Raw genomic sequence first — 16,877 nt, forward strand, 5'->3', positions numbered from 1 at the left:
TAGGACTGTGTGCTCCATGCAAATGGAGCAAGGCTGGCCAGCAGGCTCACATGACGGAGGCAGTGGCCAGGCACAGCACTCAGAGGGCTGGCAGAAGGCTCCAGGAAGTCTTTCTGAAAGTGGAAGAGGAGTAGGGTGTGTGTGTGTGTGGGGGGGTGTTAGTGAAAGAGGGGCAGATGCCCGGGAGCTGGACTGCAGTGGGTGAGCACTGGTTGGTGGGAAAGGAATTAGGGTTTCAGGCTGGATGGGGAGGGGAAGAGTATGGCTGTATTAGGTTAACACTGGGGTTAGAATCCAAAGTGCAGGGATAGGTGAGGTGGGGTGTTCTGGCTGAAGATAGGTGCAGGGGTGAGGAGTAGGAGGCTGGTGTTGGGGTCCTGAATACAGTGTAGGGACAAAGTAAGGGGTGAATACAGGGCTGGGGTTAGGATCTTGGGTGCAAGTAGGGGTGGTAGAGGACTAAGGGGGTTGGGGGTAGGGTCCTGAGTACAAATAGAGGAGAGGTGGGTGGTGAGTAGTAGACTGAGTGGGGTATTGGGTGCAGATGGGAAAAAATGGGGAGATAGGAGATGGGTGCTGGGCTCAGTAAGGGATCGAAGACAGAAAAGGGTTACAGCTCTCTGGCCACTCAGACCTCAGGCTATTCCTCCATGACCAGACTGGCAGTAAACAAATACCCTGGCTGCTAACTGTTGGCCAAACCCAGAGCTGCAAATGGACTACACAGTACCAGCAGCCCCAGGCCATGAAGTCTGTTAAGAGACAAGCAGGTTTGTTCCAGCCATATGCTTGCTCCCTTGCTCCTCCGTGAGGACAGTCCAGCTGCACACGCTGACAGGATACTGCAAAAGCCACCAGACATTGCAACATGCAGCCAGTCTGCTGGCCGCTGGGTGAACTGTGCGCCACCCCACCACCCCCAGCCACAGGCACCCGCCCAGCTGGAGGGCTTGCCTCTTCTGGAGCAGCTCTGGGACTGGCAGCTTCTACTATCTGCAGTCAGTCTCCCTTGTAGTAGGGACTGCAGGGGGATCCTGAACCTGCATCTCCCTCAAGGGACCGCCAAGCTCAGGGGCAGGGCATTAGGTCAGCTCTGGTCTTTGTCCAGTGGGTTGGGAAGGGTCTACTGTGGCTCCCGGTGTCTGCAGTGGCTCTGGACTTTATGGAATGATCATGGAGAAGACAGTAATACTCTCCAGGTATGACGATATGTCACATTGGATGACGGTTGCTGTTCTCAGCCAGACTGTTTAGTCCAGAGGTCTCCCTGGCTCCAACTCCTTGGCCATGGTACCCTTTGGGTGGGAAGCGGCCTGGTCAGGGCTCCAAGGGATCTACTCAGGAGTGGACTTGCTATGTGGCCAGATGAGTCACTTGGGGTCTCTGGGCTCCGTCATTTCCAGCTGGCTTCCTTGTACTGGGGAAGGTCAAAAGTGCAAGAAAATGCTTTTGGAGCAGGAAGGCTAATGAACAGACAGAGATGCTGGCCCTGCCTGGGGATAACCCAGAGCCACAGAAACCCCAGGGCATTTGCTGTTCCCACTGGCCCTCAATCATTTACAAGGGGAAGCTGGGGCTTTAGCCCCTTGGAGGTAAGCAGTTCTCTGGGCCTTAGGAACCTTTACACTGACTTCCTTAATGGGTCCTGGAACTCGTGCTTAACCTGCTCTGTGGAGGGCAGAGAGCCTTGAAGTGACTCTGTGTGTGTGTGTGTGTGTGTGTGTGTGTGTGTATGTGTGTGTGCACACACACATTAGGATGAGGAGCAGAGGTTGGTATTAGGATGTCTTCTAGGGCTCTCTACCTTACTTTCTGAGATAAAGTCTTTTCACTGAACATGATGTTACAATTCTGACTAGGTTGCCAGGTCATCAGCATCCTGGGTTCCACCTGTCTCCTCTCCTCAGTACCAGGGTTACAGCTACCCACAACATCGATGGCTTTTACATGGGTGTCTGAATGCCAGGCCCTCCATGGTTACACAGCAAGCACTTCACCCACCAACCCATCCCTCAGTCCCCCGATCCCTGATAACAATCACCCCAGAAGTGTGGCTTGGCATGGTCTTCTCCTTTGACGGACTTGCTCCTTATATCCCTCCCCTTACACTGTACAGCTTTATTGTCTTTGTAACACCTGGTCACTATGTGGAATGACACCCTTTCCATCCCAGCAAAGAATTAAGTCATTCTGGGTACCTGGGTGCCCATTGACCATAGGAATGATGAATATATTACATCATGTTGCCATCTTTTGTCAGCAATGGCAAAATGACTGATTACTATTGGGACCAGCCACAGAATGACAAGGCCTCTGCTCAAGCAGCCATGAAAAATTCAATCATGGAGACACTGAAGAGGGAAACCAAGTGGAGGAGCAAACTCGATCACCTGGTCACACCAGCACTCACGTCGGCAACACTCAACACTACTGCTAAGCCATGAGCCTTCTGCCTGTCCTGGGTAGCAGGAAACATAGATCCGCCATTCAAGATCTAAGATGCGTTGGGGAGATGGCTCAAAGAACATATACACATATACACATAAAATATTTTTAAAGGTTTACTTATTTTTCTATTATGTGTATGGTGTGTGTGTGAGAGAGAGGGGGGGGAAGAGAGGGAGAGAGGAGGTAGGGAGGGAGGAGGGAGGGAGGGAGGGAAGGAAGGAGAGAGAGAGAGAGAGAGGGAGAGAGGGAGAGCGCGAGCGCATGTGCACGTCTGGTACCAGAAGAGTCTAGAAGAGGGCATCTGATCCCCTGGAACTGGCATTACAGACAATTGTGAGCCATCATTTGGGTGTTATGAACTGAATCTGGGTCCTCTGCAAGGGCAACAAGCATTCTTAACCACTGAGTCTTCTTAATCTCTCAAAGAAATTATTGTGTGTATGTATGCATGGTGTATGTGAGGGGGCTTGTATGCTGTAGCATCTGTGTGGAGGCCAAAGGACATCTTTGTAGAATTTGTTGATTCCTTCCAACTTTACATGAGTTCTGGGGATTGAACTCAGGTCACCAGGGTTATGTAACAACAGTCCTTATCTGTTGGGTATCTTGCTGGTTTTGACCTGTTCTAGCTATGGGCACTGAGGCCCTAGAAACATGCCTCTCAAGAGTACAGCCAGGAACTGGTTGGGTAGCCCTGGCCCTGGCAGGTGACACCTTCAGCAGAAGTGAGAATTTAGCTGCAGTTCAGAAAGATGAACTTCCCCTATGCCACTCCTCCTCCACTCCTCTGTGTGGTATACTTCCAAGGTCACACAACAAGCCCAGCAACACACCAGGGCTGGTGGTTCCCAGGGAGACTCAGCTCGTTAAGCACTTTATTGTGGCACCTCCAAAGGCAAGCCTTAAGGAACTCAGAGAGAGTGTGAAGGTTGTGTGCAAGGGGCCCATTTACTTTCACAGGTCACATACCATGGAGCTGACCTTCCAGTTGACTGCTAATGGGCTGTCAGAGGAGGGGGTTGGGGGGAGGACCTAGACATGCATGGCTGGAGAATGCAAGAGGAAGTAGAGCATCACAGCAGGAAGTGGCTGGATCAGCACATCCTGCAAGGAACAGGATAGTGGTAGTGCAGCTATGGGGCATCAGGAAGGGCAGGGCTTTTCCTGGGGACCAGCCCTATACATGTAATCACAGAAGGCACCCCATTCCTTGACTCTCAGAGAGTGCTTATTAAAGGTCAGATTCTTCTCATGGTCCTTTAACCTGTTTTCACATGCATTTCTGTGGAAAGTCTTCTAGGGCTCCCAAGTGCTCTCCCAATCAAGTCCAAATTCCATCTGTAGCTACCAGCTCAGGGGCTCAGCCCTTGCCTTTCCTGACCTCTCTTGGACACTCTACTCTGGACAGCCCATCATCTCCCATTTGTTCTTTCCTAGACATGCTTCCTTATGCCAGTGGCTACATCTACCTCATCTTTGTATCTTATTTGGACCCTGCTCAGGACATGCTCAGGTAAGGGAAGTTGTTGGGAGCCGACTTTAGTAGAAAGCGGCTAGATCAACTTTGCAGCCATCTGGAACCATATACCCTGATGAAAGACTTGGTTGTCAAAAGCCTATAACAGCTGAAGCACACTCTGATAAATATACTGTTTATCCCACATAGCTTGTTTTGCTGTTTAGTGACCTCAGCTGTATGGTGCACGTGGTAAAATGTTTTCACCTGTGTTCTCCTGCTTGTGTATATAAATACCTCAGAATTCCCTTCAATAAGGGAGACTTGAGAAAATAGAAGAGACTGAATCACACCCTGTCTTGTCTCCATTCTTCGAGTCTCTTGCCCCAAGATCCCCACTCTCTCTCTTGACCAGAGCACTTAGCCCCAAAAGTGTTGAGGCAAAAATGTTGAGGCAGAATGTGGGCCTCAACAGGAAGTATTTTCTTTGACCCTTAATAGTGGGGTCAAAGATGGTGGCCACCTCCCTGTCCTACCTGCCCATCAGAATTCCCATCTCGCTAAGCCTTTCTCTCACACTAAGGTGTCACGCAGGCAGCTGCTCCAATTCCCCCTGGTAGGCAGCAGACAAAAAGGTCTGACCCGTTGCCATACTTGGGCAATACCCACAAGGACCCTGTGTCCTCATAGAATTTCACATACCCTTCTCTTCCAGTCTACCCTTGTAGAGAACTTCAGGGAAACCAGAGTGCCCTCTCCCATGGCTCAGCAGGACACAGTTAACCCCCTTTTGTGTTTTGTTCCCCAAGGGAGAACTCTTCCCAGTGAGTCTACAGCCACTACTCCACAGCGTGCTGGGACTGTGAAATCTTCCAGCCCCAAAGACTTTGTGTGTGGCTTCCGTAGCAAGTGTGGAGTGAGACAAGGCTCCTGATAAAGTCTGAGCATTAGACAGCTCTCCCAAAATCTCTGAGAGGCTGGGCTAAGCATGCCCATTTCATAGGTAAGAACACCAAGGCCTACACAAAGAGAATGGGGTGACTGACAGGAATCCAGCCCCCAAGGGGTCATATTGGAGCCCCCAAACTATGTACATGCTACTTTACATGGGAAAGGAAGGGTGAAAGAATGTCCTGGGGAACTGAATGTGCTGACCCCTGTGGTTTTCAGATGGAGTGTTCTGGATTATTCAAGCTAGCACACACAGTCATAGGCTGCAGTAAATGCAGGCAAGGAGGGCTGGAGAAACAGTGTCATGGTCAAGAACTCAAACTACTCTTGAGAAAGACCTAACTTCAGTTTGTAGCACCCACATGGTGGTTCACAACCACCAGTAACTCCAGCTCCAGGGGATCTGATGCCCTATTTTTGCCTCCAGGTGCACTGCCTTCAAAAGTGCATAGTTTAAAAGAGAATAAAGTTTTAAAGAAAATCAGGCAAAGGAAAGGCTGGGGCTAAGAGAGGTGGCAGAGTGCCCGCTCAGCATGTATGATGCGTGGGATTCTGTGTTCTGGCTCCTGCTGAGTGAGTGAGTGAGTGAGACGGAAGAGTCTGATGTGTTTCCAGGTAGGGGTGGAAGACAGAGATACATTCAAGGACTCTGGAATGGAGGAAAAGCCTGAACAAGAGTCAGAACCAAGGACTGTGGTGGGGTATGATTGAGGGAGTGTTGGAAGGGGAAGGAAGCAGCTTCCAGAAGGAACACAGTTCTAACACTCTGCAGTTAGTTCAGTTGAGTCCCAGGCTGGGCCTCTGACCTCCGGAACCCTTTTTGAGACAGTGTGCACTCTTCTGAAGGCACTGAGTTTGTGAGCCCCAGTAGCATGTCTATGGAAACTCAAATGGAAAGCATGGTCCATGGGCCCCCACCAGGACCAACAGCATAGCAACCCATGGCAACCTGTCAGCATCAGTTCAAAGGACACAGACTGTTCCTACCTTATGGTCTACGGCCCAGGGCCTTGTCATTTGCAGTCAGCACTTACTGATCACTCACCCTGTGCTCTGAACTTTGCACAAATTATCTTAGTGCCATTTGGCAGAGAAGGAAAGTGAATGTCAGAGAGGTTTAGCAACTTGCCAGGGGCAACTCGGTGAGCACACAGAAGAGTCAACCTGTGAACTTTGCTGCTCGTTGACTCCTGAGCTCAAAATCTGAATTGCTTCATTATGCTTGTTCCTTGAGAAGCACAAATGTATGATGCAAGACAGTAGTTGTGTCAGAGCCAAGGAGGTGCAAACCTCCAGGAGTGCAGTCTCCAGCTCATGCGCAACCTGTGCCTTGCCATCCTTAAGGTCCTTGCCCACTCCACTGAGTGTTCATAGGGAAGCAGCTGTGACAGGCAGGACAGATTGCTAGGTCTTTGCTAGCTGAGGCCGTGGGAGGTGGGGCCTAGGGTGGATGGGGCCCCACGTGGGTGTGTCTGGCAGCACCATTTGGCCACATGAAGGTGAAGTCGCCCTCTGTGGTTATACTGGCCCTACCCACATGTTGACCTTCAGTGTGGCTGTGACAAGTGACAGGCTGTGGGCTACTGTGTGCTATGGTAACAGGAGCTGCAAGAGAATGGGGTGGAGGGGGTCTGGGAGTGGGGTGGTGGATTGGGAGAGGAGTTGGCTGTACCACCTTAGAACTGCCTGCTCAAGGGCTGGAGGCTGCAAGAGGAAAAGCAGATCTCACACCCCCCAAAAAAACTGCCCCAGACATTGACCTAGCAAATACCTTCTTCTACTAGCCTGTCATAGTGACTTTACGCCTTTGCAACATTTGCACAAGAGGTCCGTCCATAGATGGCCACTGGGCCACTCTGGTGGCTATTCACTTTGTCCCTTTGAACTACTAACTCTGGAGAATGGAGAGGTTTTCTCTCAACAGTGAGAAGTCCCTTCCACACTTTTTGCACACGGGTGCTGGCAAATGACCTGATAAAGTCTTCTGAGCTAGCCCAGGAGGACAGGCTGACACAGGCAGGCCTGCGTCCTCTGGCAGTTTGTACTGAGGATGACCAAGGGGCAGTGTGAGCAGCCTCATGGCAGAGAAGTCTGTCTAATAAAGGAAGCAGCCAGATGGGCAGGCTGAGCTCAGTACCACTCTGTGAGCATGGGAGTGAGATCTGAAGTACTCAATCCCAGATTCATTAGAACAGTCAGGACACCTCCAGACTCTACCAAGGGAGCTGACACTGCTGTTGTCTGACCAGGGTAGACCACCTGGCTGTTAGAGACACACACTATGTACCTTCTGTGGAGCCTGTGAGCAGCGTCTCTTCCATGCCAACGAGAGGCAGCAAAGGTAATATTAGGGGTAGATACTCTGGGGTCTTTTAGGAGCTTTAACACTCTCTCTCTCTCTCTCTCTCTCTCTCTCTCTGTATGTATGCAAGGCCAGATGTTAACATTGGCTGTCTTCTTCAGTCAATCTCTATTTCATTTTAAAAAGACATATATTTTTTTTTTGAGACAGGGCCTTTCACTGGCCTGCAGCTCACCAAGTAGGCCAGGCTGGCTGGTGAGCAAACCTCAGGGTTTGCAGGTCTGTCTCTCCAGTGCTGGGGTTATAAGTGTGAACTGCTGCATTTATCTCTTTACGTAAGCACTGGGACTATAAACTCAGGCCTTGTGCTCTATCAGTGGAGACATCCTGGCCCATAGCCAGCTGACTTTAGGTTGTCTTTTCTTACAGTCTTGGTTGTCAGGAGAGGGAAACAATGGTAGTCTCATTGGAAGGTGTGACAGTTGACAATAACTGTCAGTTTGACAGAATCTACAGTCACCCAGTAGACAAATATCTGGGTATGCTAATTGGATTAGAAAAACCCACACTGAACATAGGCTGGGTCCAGGACTGAATAAAAAGGAGAAATTGAGTTGACCATCAGCATTCTCCTGACTGTGAAGATGTGGTCAGCTGCTCACATGCCTTCCAGCCATGATAGACTGTAGCCTTCAAACTGTGAGCCATGATAAAGCCTTCCCCACTTAGGCTGCTTTTGTCAGGTATTTTGCAATGAGAAAAAAAAAGTGACTAATATAGGTTACTAGCAGGAGATGTGTGAAGTGACTAGAAGAATCCTTGGCATATAGTAGATACTTAGTAAATATGAGTTTTCAATAGCGAGGGAATGTGGGTCCTATGTCTATTCAAACAACAGCCATTCATGAAGTGCCACCAAGTATCATAAGTCACCATGCCAGACCCAAAGGCACCTCGTCAGCAAGAAAAGCCAGAGCCTGTGCAGGCCTCTTCTTTCCTAAAGGATTTTGATGGACAGGCTTGTCAAATAGCAGCCACAGTATAGTGGATTGCCATGGTAACCCACGCCTTTGGGCTCACCACAATCATGGGTTCCACATCCTGGCTTTCACTGCCCCCAAAGACGGGCATTTATTTCATTCATAAGCACCTAGAGGTTTCAACAGTTACTTGTCTATCTTGGAGTAGAAAATACCTTGGCCTGGTTGCTATGGCAACCAGAGCTGATCAATATAGCGGTAGTCAGGTCTATGGTAAAAGTAATAGAGCCACTGACATTTCCTAGTGGGTGGAGTAGGGGAGAATGGGACACCTTCCTGCCCCACCCCACCTCTACCCCCAGCTACAAGTGATCCTGGAAGATGCTAATACATTGAAAGTGGAAAGGTAACTAGAGGGAGACCCCATGATCTAGCTTCTATAGGGTCACCTTCCAGGAAGAGGTAGGTAGGGCTTTACTGCATCCCTCATGGCAGTCACCTCTTTCTAGAAGTCTCCCAAAATTTCCCTCCCTGCATAATGACCTTTCCACCCCCAGGTTCAGAGGTCATAGATCATTTCTTAGTGTGAGGCGCTAGCTTGGTGGTCTCAGGTTTGGCTGGAGGGAGCAAGGGCCCATCTTATGACCTAAAGAGAGACACTTGCACATTTCCCTTTTTTGTGACCAGGATTTACTTATGTATATCCCCGGTCTTTTACTTAAGAGGTCAACCCCCTAACAGTAGCCCAAAGATGGGCTTGCTTGCTAGGACTTGTCTGTTTAATGTATGTATTGAGAATGGTTAGACAACCCTCACTTTCTAGGATGGCCAGGACCCAGAATCTGGGCCTAAGAACCCAGTAGCAACTCTTTAACAGTAGGCATGCACTTCTGATGTACTAACCCAGCTGGTCACTCCTTTTTAGGGGATGCTGATAGCTTCATGTAGCCAAAGATGGCCTCAAACCTGCTCAGCCCCTGCGATGGGGGCTGGAGAGATGACTCAGCAGTTACGAGCACTGGCTTCTCTCATAGAGGACTGGGGTTCTGTTGCCAGCGCCCACACAGGGAAGTTACAAACAACTTGTTTAACGTGAGCTTCATGGGATCTGAAGTCCTCTTGTGGCCTTCAAGGGAACTTGCACAGATGGTGTCCTTACAAACACTCAGGCATATACATACACATAAAATAAAGAAGAAAATCTAAAAAAAAAAAAAAAAAAAAAAAAACCAACAAAACAAAACTGCATGTGGCACAGGCTGGCTTGGAGCCCCTGATCTGTGTGCTTCTCCTCTCAAGTGTGGAATTATAAGCCTGGGTTGCTAAGCCTGGCTTAAAATTAGTCTGACCCTTTGGCAAGCACCCCACCCATTGTATTTAAATACACTCCAACTTGGTTCTTTGAATAAGTGGGCTTATCTACATCCTGCCTGCATCCTGTTGACTCCTGCCCTGCTGCCAGACTCCCTCTCCAGAGCCCTCTGTATATTAGGCCCCAGGACTTAACAGCTCCTGTCTGACCTCTGTGTGACCCAGAGGGAGGCAGTTGGGTGGAGCTGAGATTATCTGGCTCAGAAAGAGAAACTCTGGTTGTGAAACTGGGGTTTGTGAATCAGGGGTTCAACGATGGCTTCTAGTAAAAGGGCCTTTGTCCCAAGTTCATCTTCATCTTAGACACAATCTACTTGTCACACCTGCCTCTGAGTGCCTTCAAGTCCACCCAAAACAATGATGCAAAGAGGCACGTATGTTGCCATACTACAGATGTTGCCACAGCCACATGAAACTCCTCCCTCTCCTGCCGTGTTACCGCCTTGGGTGGGATGACTGTTGTGTACAATGACAGTCATGCTTATGACCATAATCATGTATGTGACCTCAGTCATTCACGGTCAGCCTGACAGTTCAAACGATCACCAGAAGCCAGGAGCCCAAGTAGATATCAGCATGCATTTCTAGAAACTCATAGTATATCAAGATTAAACTTGAGGGTGAAAGTTGTACACATGAGTCTGCCTAGTTATACTTCCCTACTGTACCCTGAAAAACCTGGACAAAGGCAAGCTGTAACTGCCCAAGGTCCTGGTGAGGGCATGTTGGGAGGGAGGGTTGTCTTCTTCTATGTTAAGTGTTGGCAGCAACTACTACTCCCTTTTGAGATTTGTTCATGTGTACAAATGTTTTGTCTGCATGTATGCGTACTATATGCAACAGTGCCCACTGAGTCCAGAAGAGGGTGTCAGATCCCCTAAAACTGGAGTTACAGAGAGTTGTGAGTTGCCATGTGGATGCTGGGAATCGAACCTAGGAGCTCTGGAAGAACAAGCAGTCCCCTTAACTGCTGAGACATCTCTCCAACCTGAAAATCTCTAAAGAGGACCCATCAACTGTGAAGGACTCTGATGGTGGAAACATGACTTTAGGGATGACTTAGAAGGACTGTTATCAACCAGACCCCTTTTCTAGGTAGAAGGGTACTTTCTTCTAAGAACAGTGACTGCCTTCTCAAAGTGTATGGTTGGTGGTAAGCTGGGGGTTGTTGAAGGGGCTGGAAGTGGGTAGAGAATGTAGTATAAATGGCCGAACAGTATATCTTCCAAACCTTTCATGCTTCACTCAGAGAGATCTCACTGACAAGGTCCAGTTCCTTCTGCTTCTCTACATGTCACCTGTCACCACCTACTTGGTATGTGGTTATGACAAAGGCCACAGGAAGCTGCCACACACTAATTTGTGCCTTTGCTGTAACACCTAAGGGTGATGTTGAGTCTTTAGGAATCCGTGATAGATCTCTTCCTGCCTTCCACCTCTCCTACCAGCCCAGAGGCAGGCTTTGACCTTGGTTTCTAGTCAAGGCAATGGTGAGCATGAGCCACCTGAGGCACTGGGAGTAGGGAGGAGGGCACAGAAAGGAAGGGAATAGAATGAAACTTAAAAATGGACCTGAAGGCCAGGCCCCCGCTTAGCAGCTTCACGGCGCTATAAATGCAGTGCTATGGGGGCAGATGCAACTCAAGCTGCTTTTTATACTGCCTCCCTGAAATAGGGCCTTGGGCCCTCAGTGGAGATCCTTGACCTGGTGCTTTTGCTTTTGTAGGAATTCAGTCATGATATGGATGCTTGCCTCTAGCTGGACCAAAAGGTGGGGTACCCAAATTCTTCCAAACAATTGCCCTATAAATCTTCCTTCTGCTTCAATCAAGAGCTCCAGTTAAAACCTTGCTAAACCTATAGATGTGAGGACAGGCCCGAGTTTCGACTGTTCTGTGTGGAGCAATTATGGGGGCACAGCAAATTTTAAAAAGTTTTGCTCAGGGGATGAACCAACAAGAACCTTCCCCCTGAGTCTTTAGGACTTACTGATTCTCTCTCGGCTCACCTTGGTGTCTTATGGGCAGGGAGAACTGTTTTGTGATAAAGGACTTTGGAGTTCCAGACATCGGTGTTCCTTTAAGACACTGTTAAGGGCCAGAGGGATAGCTTAGTGGCTAAGAGCATACACTGTTCTTTCAGAGGACCAGAGTTCAGTTCTGAGCACCCATGTCACCCATGTCCAGTTCTAGGGGATCATACCTCCTATGCCTTCTACAAGCACCACACACACACACACACACACACACACACACACACACACACGTAAATGAAATAATTTTTTAAAAAGAAACCCTTTATTTGGGTCAGTTTTCCTACTTAACTCAAGGTCATTATGGGAAACTGGGTTGTCCCGCCCCCTCCTGGACATGCCAGCTGTTTGCAGAAGGCTCTGAGCCTCCTTTCTTTCCTCATTTAGGGAATTTCTCCTAGATTCAATCTCACCAGAATCCAGGCAGGGATTTCTCTCAGTGGCAGCCTCTACTTTCACCAAGGCTGGTGCTGGTGACTACCTCTTTACACCTGGGACACCACCGACTTCTCCTGGCTTCCTCCCACACTGGGGGAGGGGGGCACCCCCAGTGCCCAGTTCACACCTGTCCCCAATCAACTTAACTGCAAACTTCCAACCCCCACAGCACTCAGCACTTTGTTGTGAAGCCCAAGAGGCTCTAAACACTCCTGGATCTGGGAGTTGTCCATACACTCAGCTAAGAGGCTAGAGGGGTCCACCTTCCCACAGAAATAGCTGGAGAAAGGCTTACCGAATGCGGTGGCTCCAGTAACTGCAGACAGTTATGATTCCAGGGAGCTCTTGAAGGAGGGGGTATTCTGCCAGCTAAATGAATGGCACCAGGAGTTTCCCAGCCCCAGCCCCCCTGGATTTTCTTTTGGGTGACTCTGCCACAAATTAAAGGCCTATTTCTTCTCATCAGCCTGGGCTTGTTTCCTGGAAAAGCTTGTCCTTTCCAAGGTAGGTGGGGTTGTGCCTTCCAGGGTATGAACCTGTCAGATCCACTCTGCACTCACACGGCCCCCTACACCAGCCTACTTCTTCTGCCTTTAATTTGGGATTGTTTACAGTTGGTCAAGTTTTTCCAGATTGACAAAGCCTTTCTCATAAGCTACTGCAGTCTGCCACAAGAACAGTGGAAGAGCATCAGGACCAGAGCCAGCTGGAAGATTCAGGCAACAGAGACACACACTGTGGCAAGCATATGCAACTGTCACAAGTATCCCCTCTGTGACGGTCCCCTTCTCTGCCCTCTGTGGTCCCCCTCCACAAAGAGCTTTGGAAGAGTTCCATGGAGTTCCCCCACACCCCAAGAGGAGAAACTGGTGAGAACAACCTTATTTCCCCTTCATTCAGCAACTCCAAGGGTTAAAAAACACTTTTGAACTCCCCTTCCAAAGGCAAGGTTAAACAGCTGTCCAAACCACCCAAGGAGATTCAGGAGCCCTGGACAGCTGGAGGACCCCGGCCCCAGCTGTGCCAGAATGGCCTGGGCAGGGAAGAGTTAATGGGCAATCAGCTTTGGATGATAGTTCAGGCTCCAAAGTTCAGTCTCCGCCACCGAAGGAATTGTAAATCTCAGGGCAGTATTTAACAAAACAAAAGCAACCTGGAATTACATGAAAGTTTGGCTTTCCACAGAGTGTATTTGCTCTAATCCCCAAGGTATGCGGCTCCATGTCAGATCAGCTGGCTAGCCTGGCCCTCCCACCCCCCCTCCTTAGCAACAGTTTAAATTTCAAACTAATTCCCTAGTTTGTTCTTCGTCTTCGCAGGCCGGCTGGAGACAGCCCGGCCTGCCGGCTTCAAATCCCTCTCCATTGCTCTTGCCACTGGGGTGAGTCAGCCTGGTCTGCAGTTGCAAGTTGGGTGACAGCTGGCTCTCCCTCCAATACTCTGCTACCCCACATCTCCAAAACCTGGAGCAAGGGGAGCTGGTGTCACCTACATAATAAGAGGCAGTGAGTGGTCAGTGGGGCACAGTGTCCCCTCCCCAGTGCAGTGGAGAATCCCCTCCGTTGAAGAAGGCGCGCAAGGGGGATGGTGGTGGTGGTGGTGGTGGGGGATGTCAAGGTTGAAGGTGAGGACAAGGGCTCTTTATCAGGGGCTGGCTATCCCCGCACTCCTCTTCCATGATTTTAAACACCTGGGCTTCCCAGTCTATCAGCCGGGCTAGATATCAACCACGTCAACTCCCTCCTTTACAAATCTGAACCGAGGACCCCCACTCACGTCCCTGCCGAGCTGCAACCTCTCAGTTTGGGACTAGGCAGCGAGCTGCCAAGCAAAATACCTACAGCAAGCTAGCAGGCGGCTTGGCTTCCAGCTCTACCCAGGGGCGCACACACCCTGCGCTCAGCAGGGTGCGGGCAAGAGAGGAGGGGCACTACACCTTAGAGGGGGAGTCGTGCAGCAGAATGGGTGAGTGTCCTAGGTATGGTAGTTGGTAGGGGCAAATTAGCTAGCGAGATACCAATCCCAGGGGGAGCCGAGCAGCTCAGGGCCTGCCAAAACAGACTGTCCGGTGCCCGGGAACGAAGGTTGAAACCGACTTGCTTCGCAGTCCCAGGTGATGCAAGGAGTGGGTGGCCTGAGACTTTCAGATCGTTGGCGCTGGTTTCCTCACCCGCAGCAGGTGGGATCACCCCCTCAAGACCGCCTCCCGGCGCACCAGAGTCCCTTTACCCTCAGCGCCCACTTCCAGGTGTCGCAGTGCCACCCCGCCCCCACGCCGTGTACCTTTCTGGCGCCACGCTCTGCGAACTCCCGAGCGAGGTGGCGTCCGATGCCTCTCCCACCGCCGGTGATGAGGACTGACTCCCGCGACAAGTCCCGAAGCTTGGGGGGCAATACCAGTCCCACGGCTGCTTTGGTTACCAGATAGATCATTTGCAGAGGGAACACTACCAGCGCTCCCAGCCATTTCCACACCATCCTCCGCGCGGCGGAGCCGGGCACAGGGGTAGGAGGTAGGAGGCGGTGGACAAAACTCCCCGGACTAAGCAAAACAGGAATTAAAAAAAGAAAGAAAACACCCCCAAACAATAATAAACTAAATAAGGAAAAGGAGGCGTCCCACCTGGTCACTCCTGAACTGATCTCTTTCCAGATGCAAAGGACTGGGCGAGGAAAAATGGGGGGGTTGCGGGGGGGGAGAAGAAGAAGCAAAAAAAAAAAAAAAAAAAAAAAGGAAGAAAAAAGATAAACTGCTCTGGCGGAGAGGAAAAAAGCGTCTCAGAAGACTGGAACGGTGAGAGGGGCGGTGGGGAGTCCGGGGGTGGGAAGTTTTAACAAGAAGTTTCTTGCCTCAACAGCCGTTTCGGCTGGGAAATTCACAGGTAATGTTTACAGACCGACAGAGGAGTTTAGGCAAGGCCAGGGACAGGAAAAAAAGCACCAACCACAAGCGCGCACACTGGTACAGTCCGCGGTTTCAAAGTGCAAGATTAAAAAAACAAACAAACAAAAAAGCTGTTTCCCAATTGTAGCGCCCCCCTCCAACTTTCTCCAGAAAAAGAAAAAAGGAAAAAAAACCCACACACAAAAACACCACACGCAAAACCTGGGGAGTGATTGCAGCTCCCAATTTCAGTCCGCGAAAGTCTCCCGACTCATTGCTATTCTTGGGCTCAGGAAATTGCTTAAACGCGATCTGATTGCCAGCACCGTGCAGGAGAAGTGGGGGGTCCGGGTGTCAGTTTCTTCCCGTGCACAGCTCGCCCTCGCGCGCGCCCGCTCTCTCTGGCTCCCTCCTCCCTCTCTTGCAGCCCGGGCTGGGAGTTGCCGCTCGGTGTGGCTCCCTCTCTCTCTCTTCCCCCCTCCCCTTTAGTATTTATTGCCTTCTTTTTTGTTCTTTCCAACTTGGACGGGCCCCGACTGTGGAGCACTCGTGGATAGGACGCCCTAGTCTGCACCGCCGTATTACTTCGTTCGCGGGGCAGCTGCGGTGTGGACCGAAAGGGCGCCCCCTCCTTTTTTTTTTTTTTTAATACCCCATTAAGTCTGATTGACAGTTAAAGTTGTTGGGAGGCTTCACTACCGTGCCTCTGAGTGGCTGCGGCGACTTCCCCTCCCCCTGCGCCGTGGCTGGGCACGCGCCTGAGCGCGCACCCGGGCTCGCTGCGTCTCGCTCTCTCCTGGGACTCGCTTCTCATTTCTGCAAGCTGGGACTTGCTGCCCTAGTCCCCGAGGGCTCGCAGCCGGAACTCGAACACGCTGCAACCAACTCTGGCAAGCCAGCTTGCTGGATCAGACATTCCTCCCTGCCTGGGCCAGGTGACCACCCCTGAGCGGCCGGGCAAGCCGAGGGGAAGCTCGCGCATGCCTTGATGCAAGTGGGTCGCCAAGGGTTCATTTCAGGTCACTTGGTCATCCCCTTGCCTCCAGGTAGGACCAGGAGGTTACGTTTCATCATTGCTCGATTCCCGTTTTATTTCAAAGACTGTACATCCCAAGTCTCTCCCGTTGAGGTAGAGGGACCTCTGGGAAGCAGGATTTTGCTTCGAGAGAAAGGGGAGCAGGGTAAATGAACCTCTAACCCCAGGTGCCAATAAAATCCCCGTAAGATTAGCTGGGAGCATATTTATTGCTTATCTGGGCTAGAATTACCTTGACTGACAGTAATTTCCTTAATAACAGAAACCAGTAAACAACACGTCTCCAAACATATGCCACTGTTCAGTTCATGCAGGCCCCCTCTCCGGGTGCTCTTTCCCTGCTGACCCGTTGGGCACCCACCTTGTAACCTCTTGCCCACCCCTTGCAAGAACGTCTCCCTGTTGGGAGGGCGGGACTCAGCTATTTAGACTTGCCTGTTGCGGGAAGTCTAGGAGGTGAGTCATGAGAAGCAGGCCCAGTTAAAAGTGCTGATGAGACTTGCCACCCGCCCCCTCTGCACATCCTTGGGCGGGAGAGGGAGAGACAGCCAGGGAGCCTGCCCTGTAATCTGGGGCAGCCCTTTCCAGCCCTGGACGTGTTCAGGCTGGGAGTCTTGGGCCTCAGCCCCAAAGACTGATCCAGCAGGCCCTGGGTGCTCAAGGAACTAACCGTGCTTTTAATATTCCCCTCCTGGGTGTGAACAAATCCCTTTGAGAAGTGTTGATTTGGGTAGGGGGTGGAGGTCACCTCCTCTTTTGCCAACTACTGTAGTTCTGGGGAGTTGTCATGAGAACTCCCAGTTTTTGGTGGAGCAAAAGGGACTAAGGGGCTAGGGAGCGACTCTCTCGAATGGACCGCCTGCGATCTGGTCTGACATTCCACCCTCCAGCTGACCTCGCTTTGGGGACTTTGTCATCTCATTTCCCAGGTTACCCAGCCAGGAAGTACAGGAGGGAGGGATTCAATCCAGACCTAATT

The 16,877-nt window shown here is 50.7% G+C and overlaps 1 protein-coding gene across 2 annotated transcripts in view; it reads right to left on the minus strand.

Annotated features, from left to right (window-relative positions):
• Dhrs3 (dehydrogenase/reductase 3) overlaps positions 1–15,446 on the minus strand; it is a 37,487-nt gene extending 22,041 nt beyond the window's left edge. Inside the window, exon 1 of one of the 2 annotated variants that reach the window (XM_076933788.1) lies at positions 14,262–15,446. In XM_076933788.1, coding sequence (XP_076789903.1) covers positions 14,262–14,456 — 195 coding nt within the window. In that variant the 5' untranslated portion in view covers positions 14,457–15,446. The remainder of the gene's footprint in view (positions 1–14,261) is intronic. The other variant, XM_034503272.2, reaches the window with a different exon arrangement.
• Between the last annotated feature and the right edge of the window lie 1,431 nt (positions 15,447–16,877).

Source organism: Arvicanthis niloticus, chromosome 5 (genome assembly GCF_011762505.2).
Source record: "Arvicanthis niloticus isolate mArvNil1 chromosome 5, mArvNil1.pat.X, whole genome shotgun sequence".
Lineage (NCBI taxonomy): Eukaryota > Metazoa > Chordata > Mammalia > Rodentia > Muridae > Arvicanthis > Arvicanthis niloticus.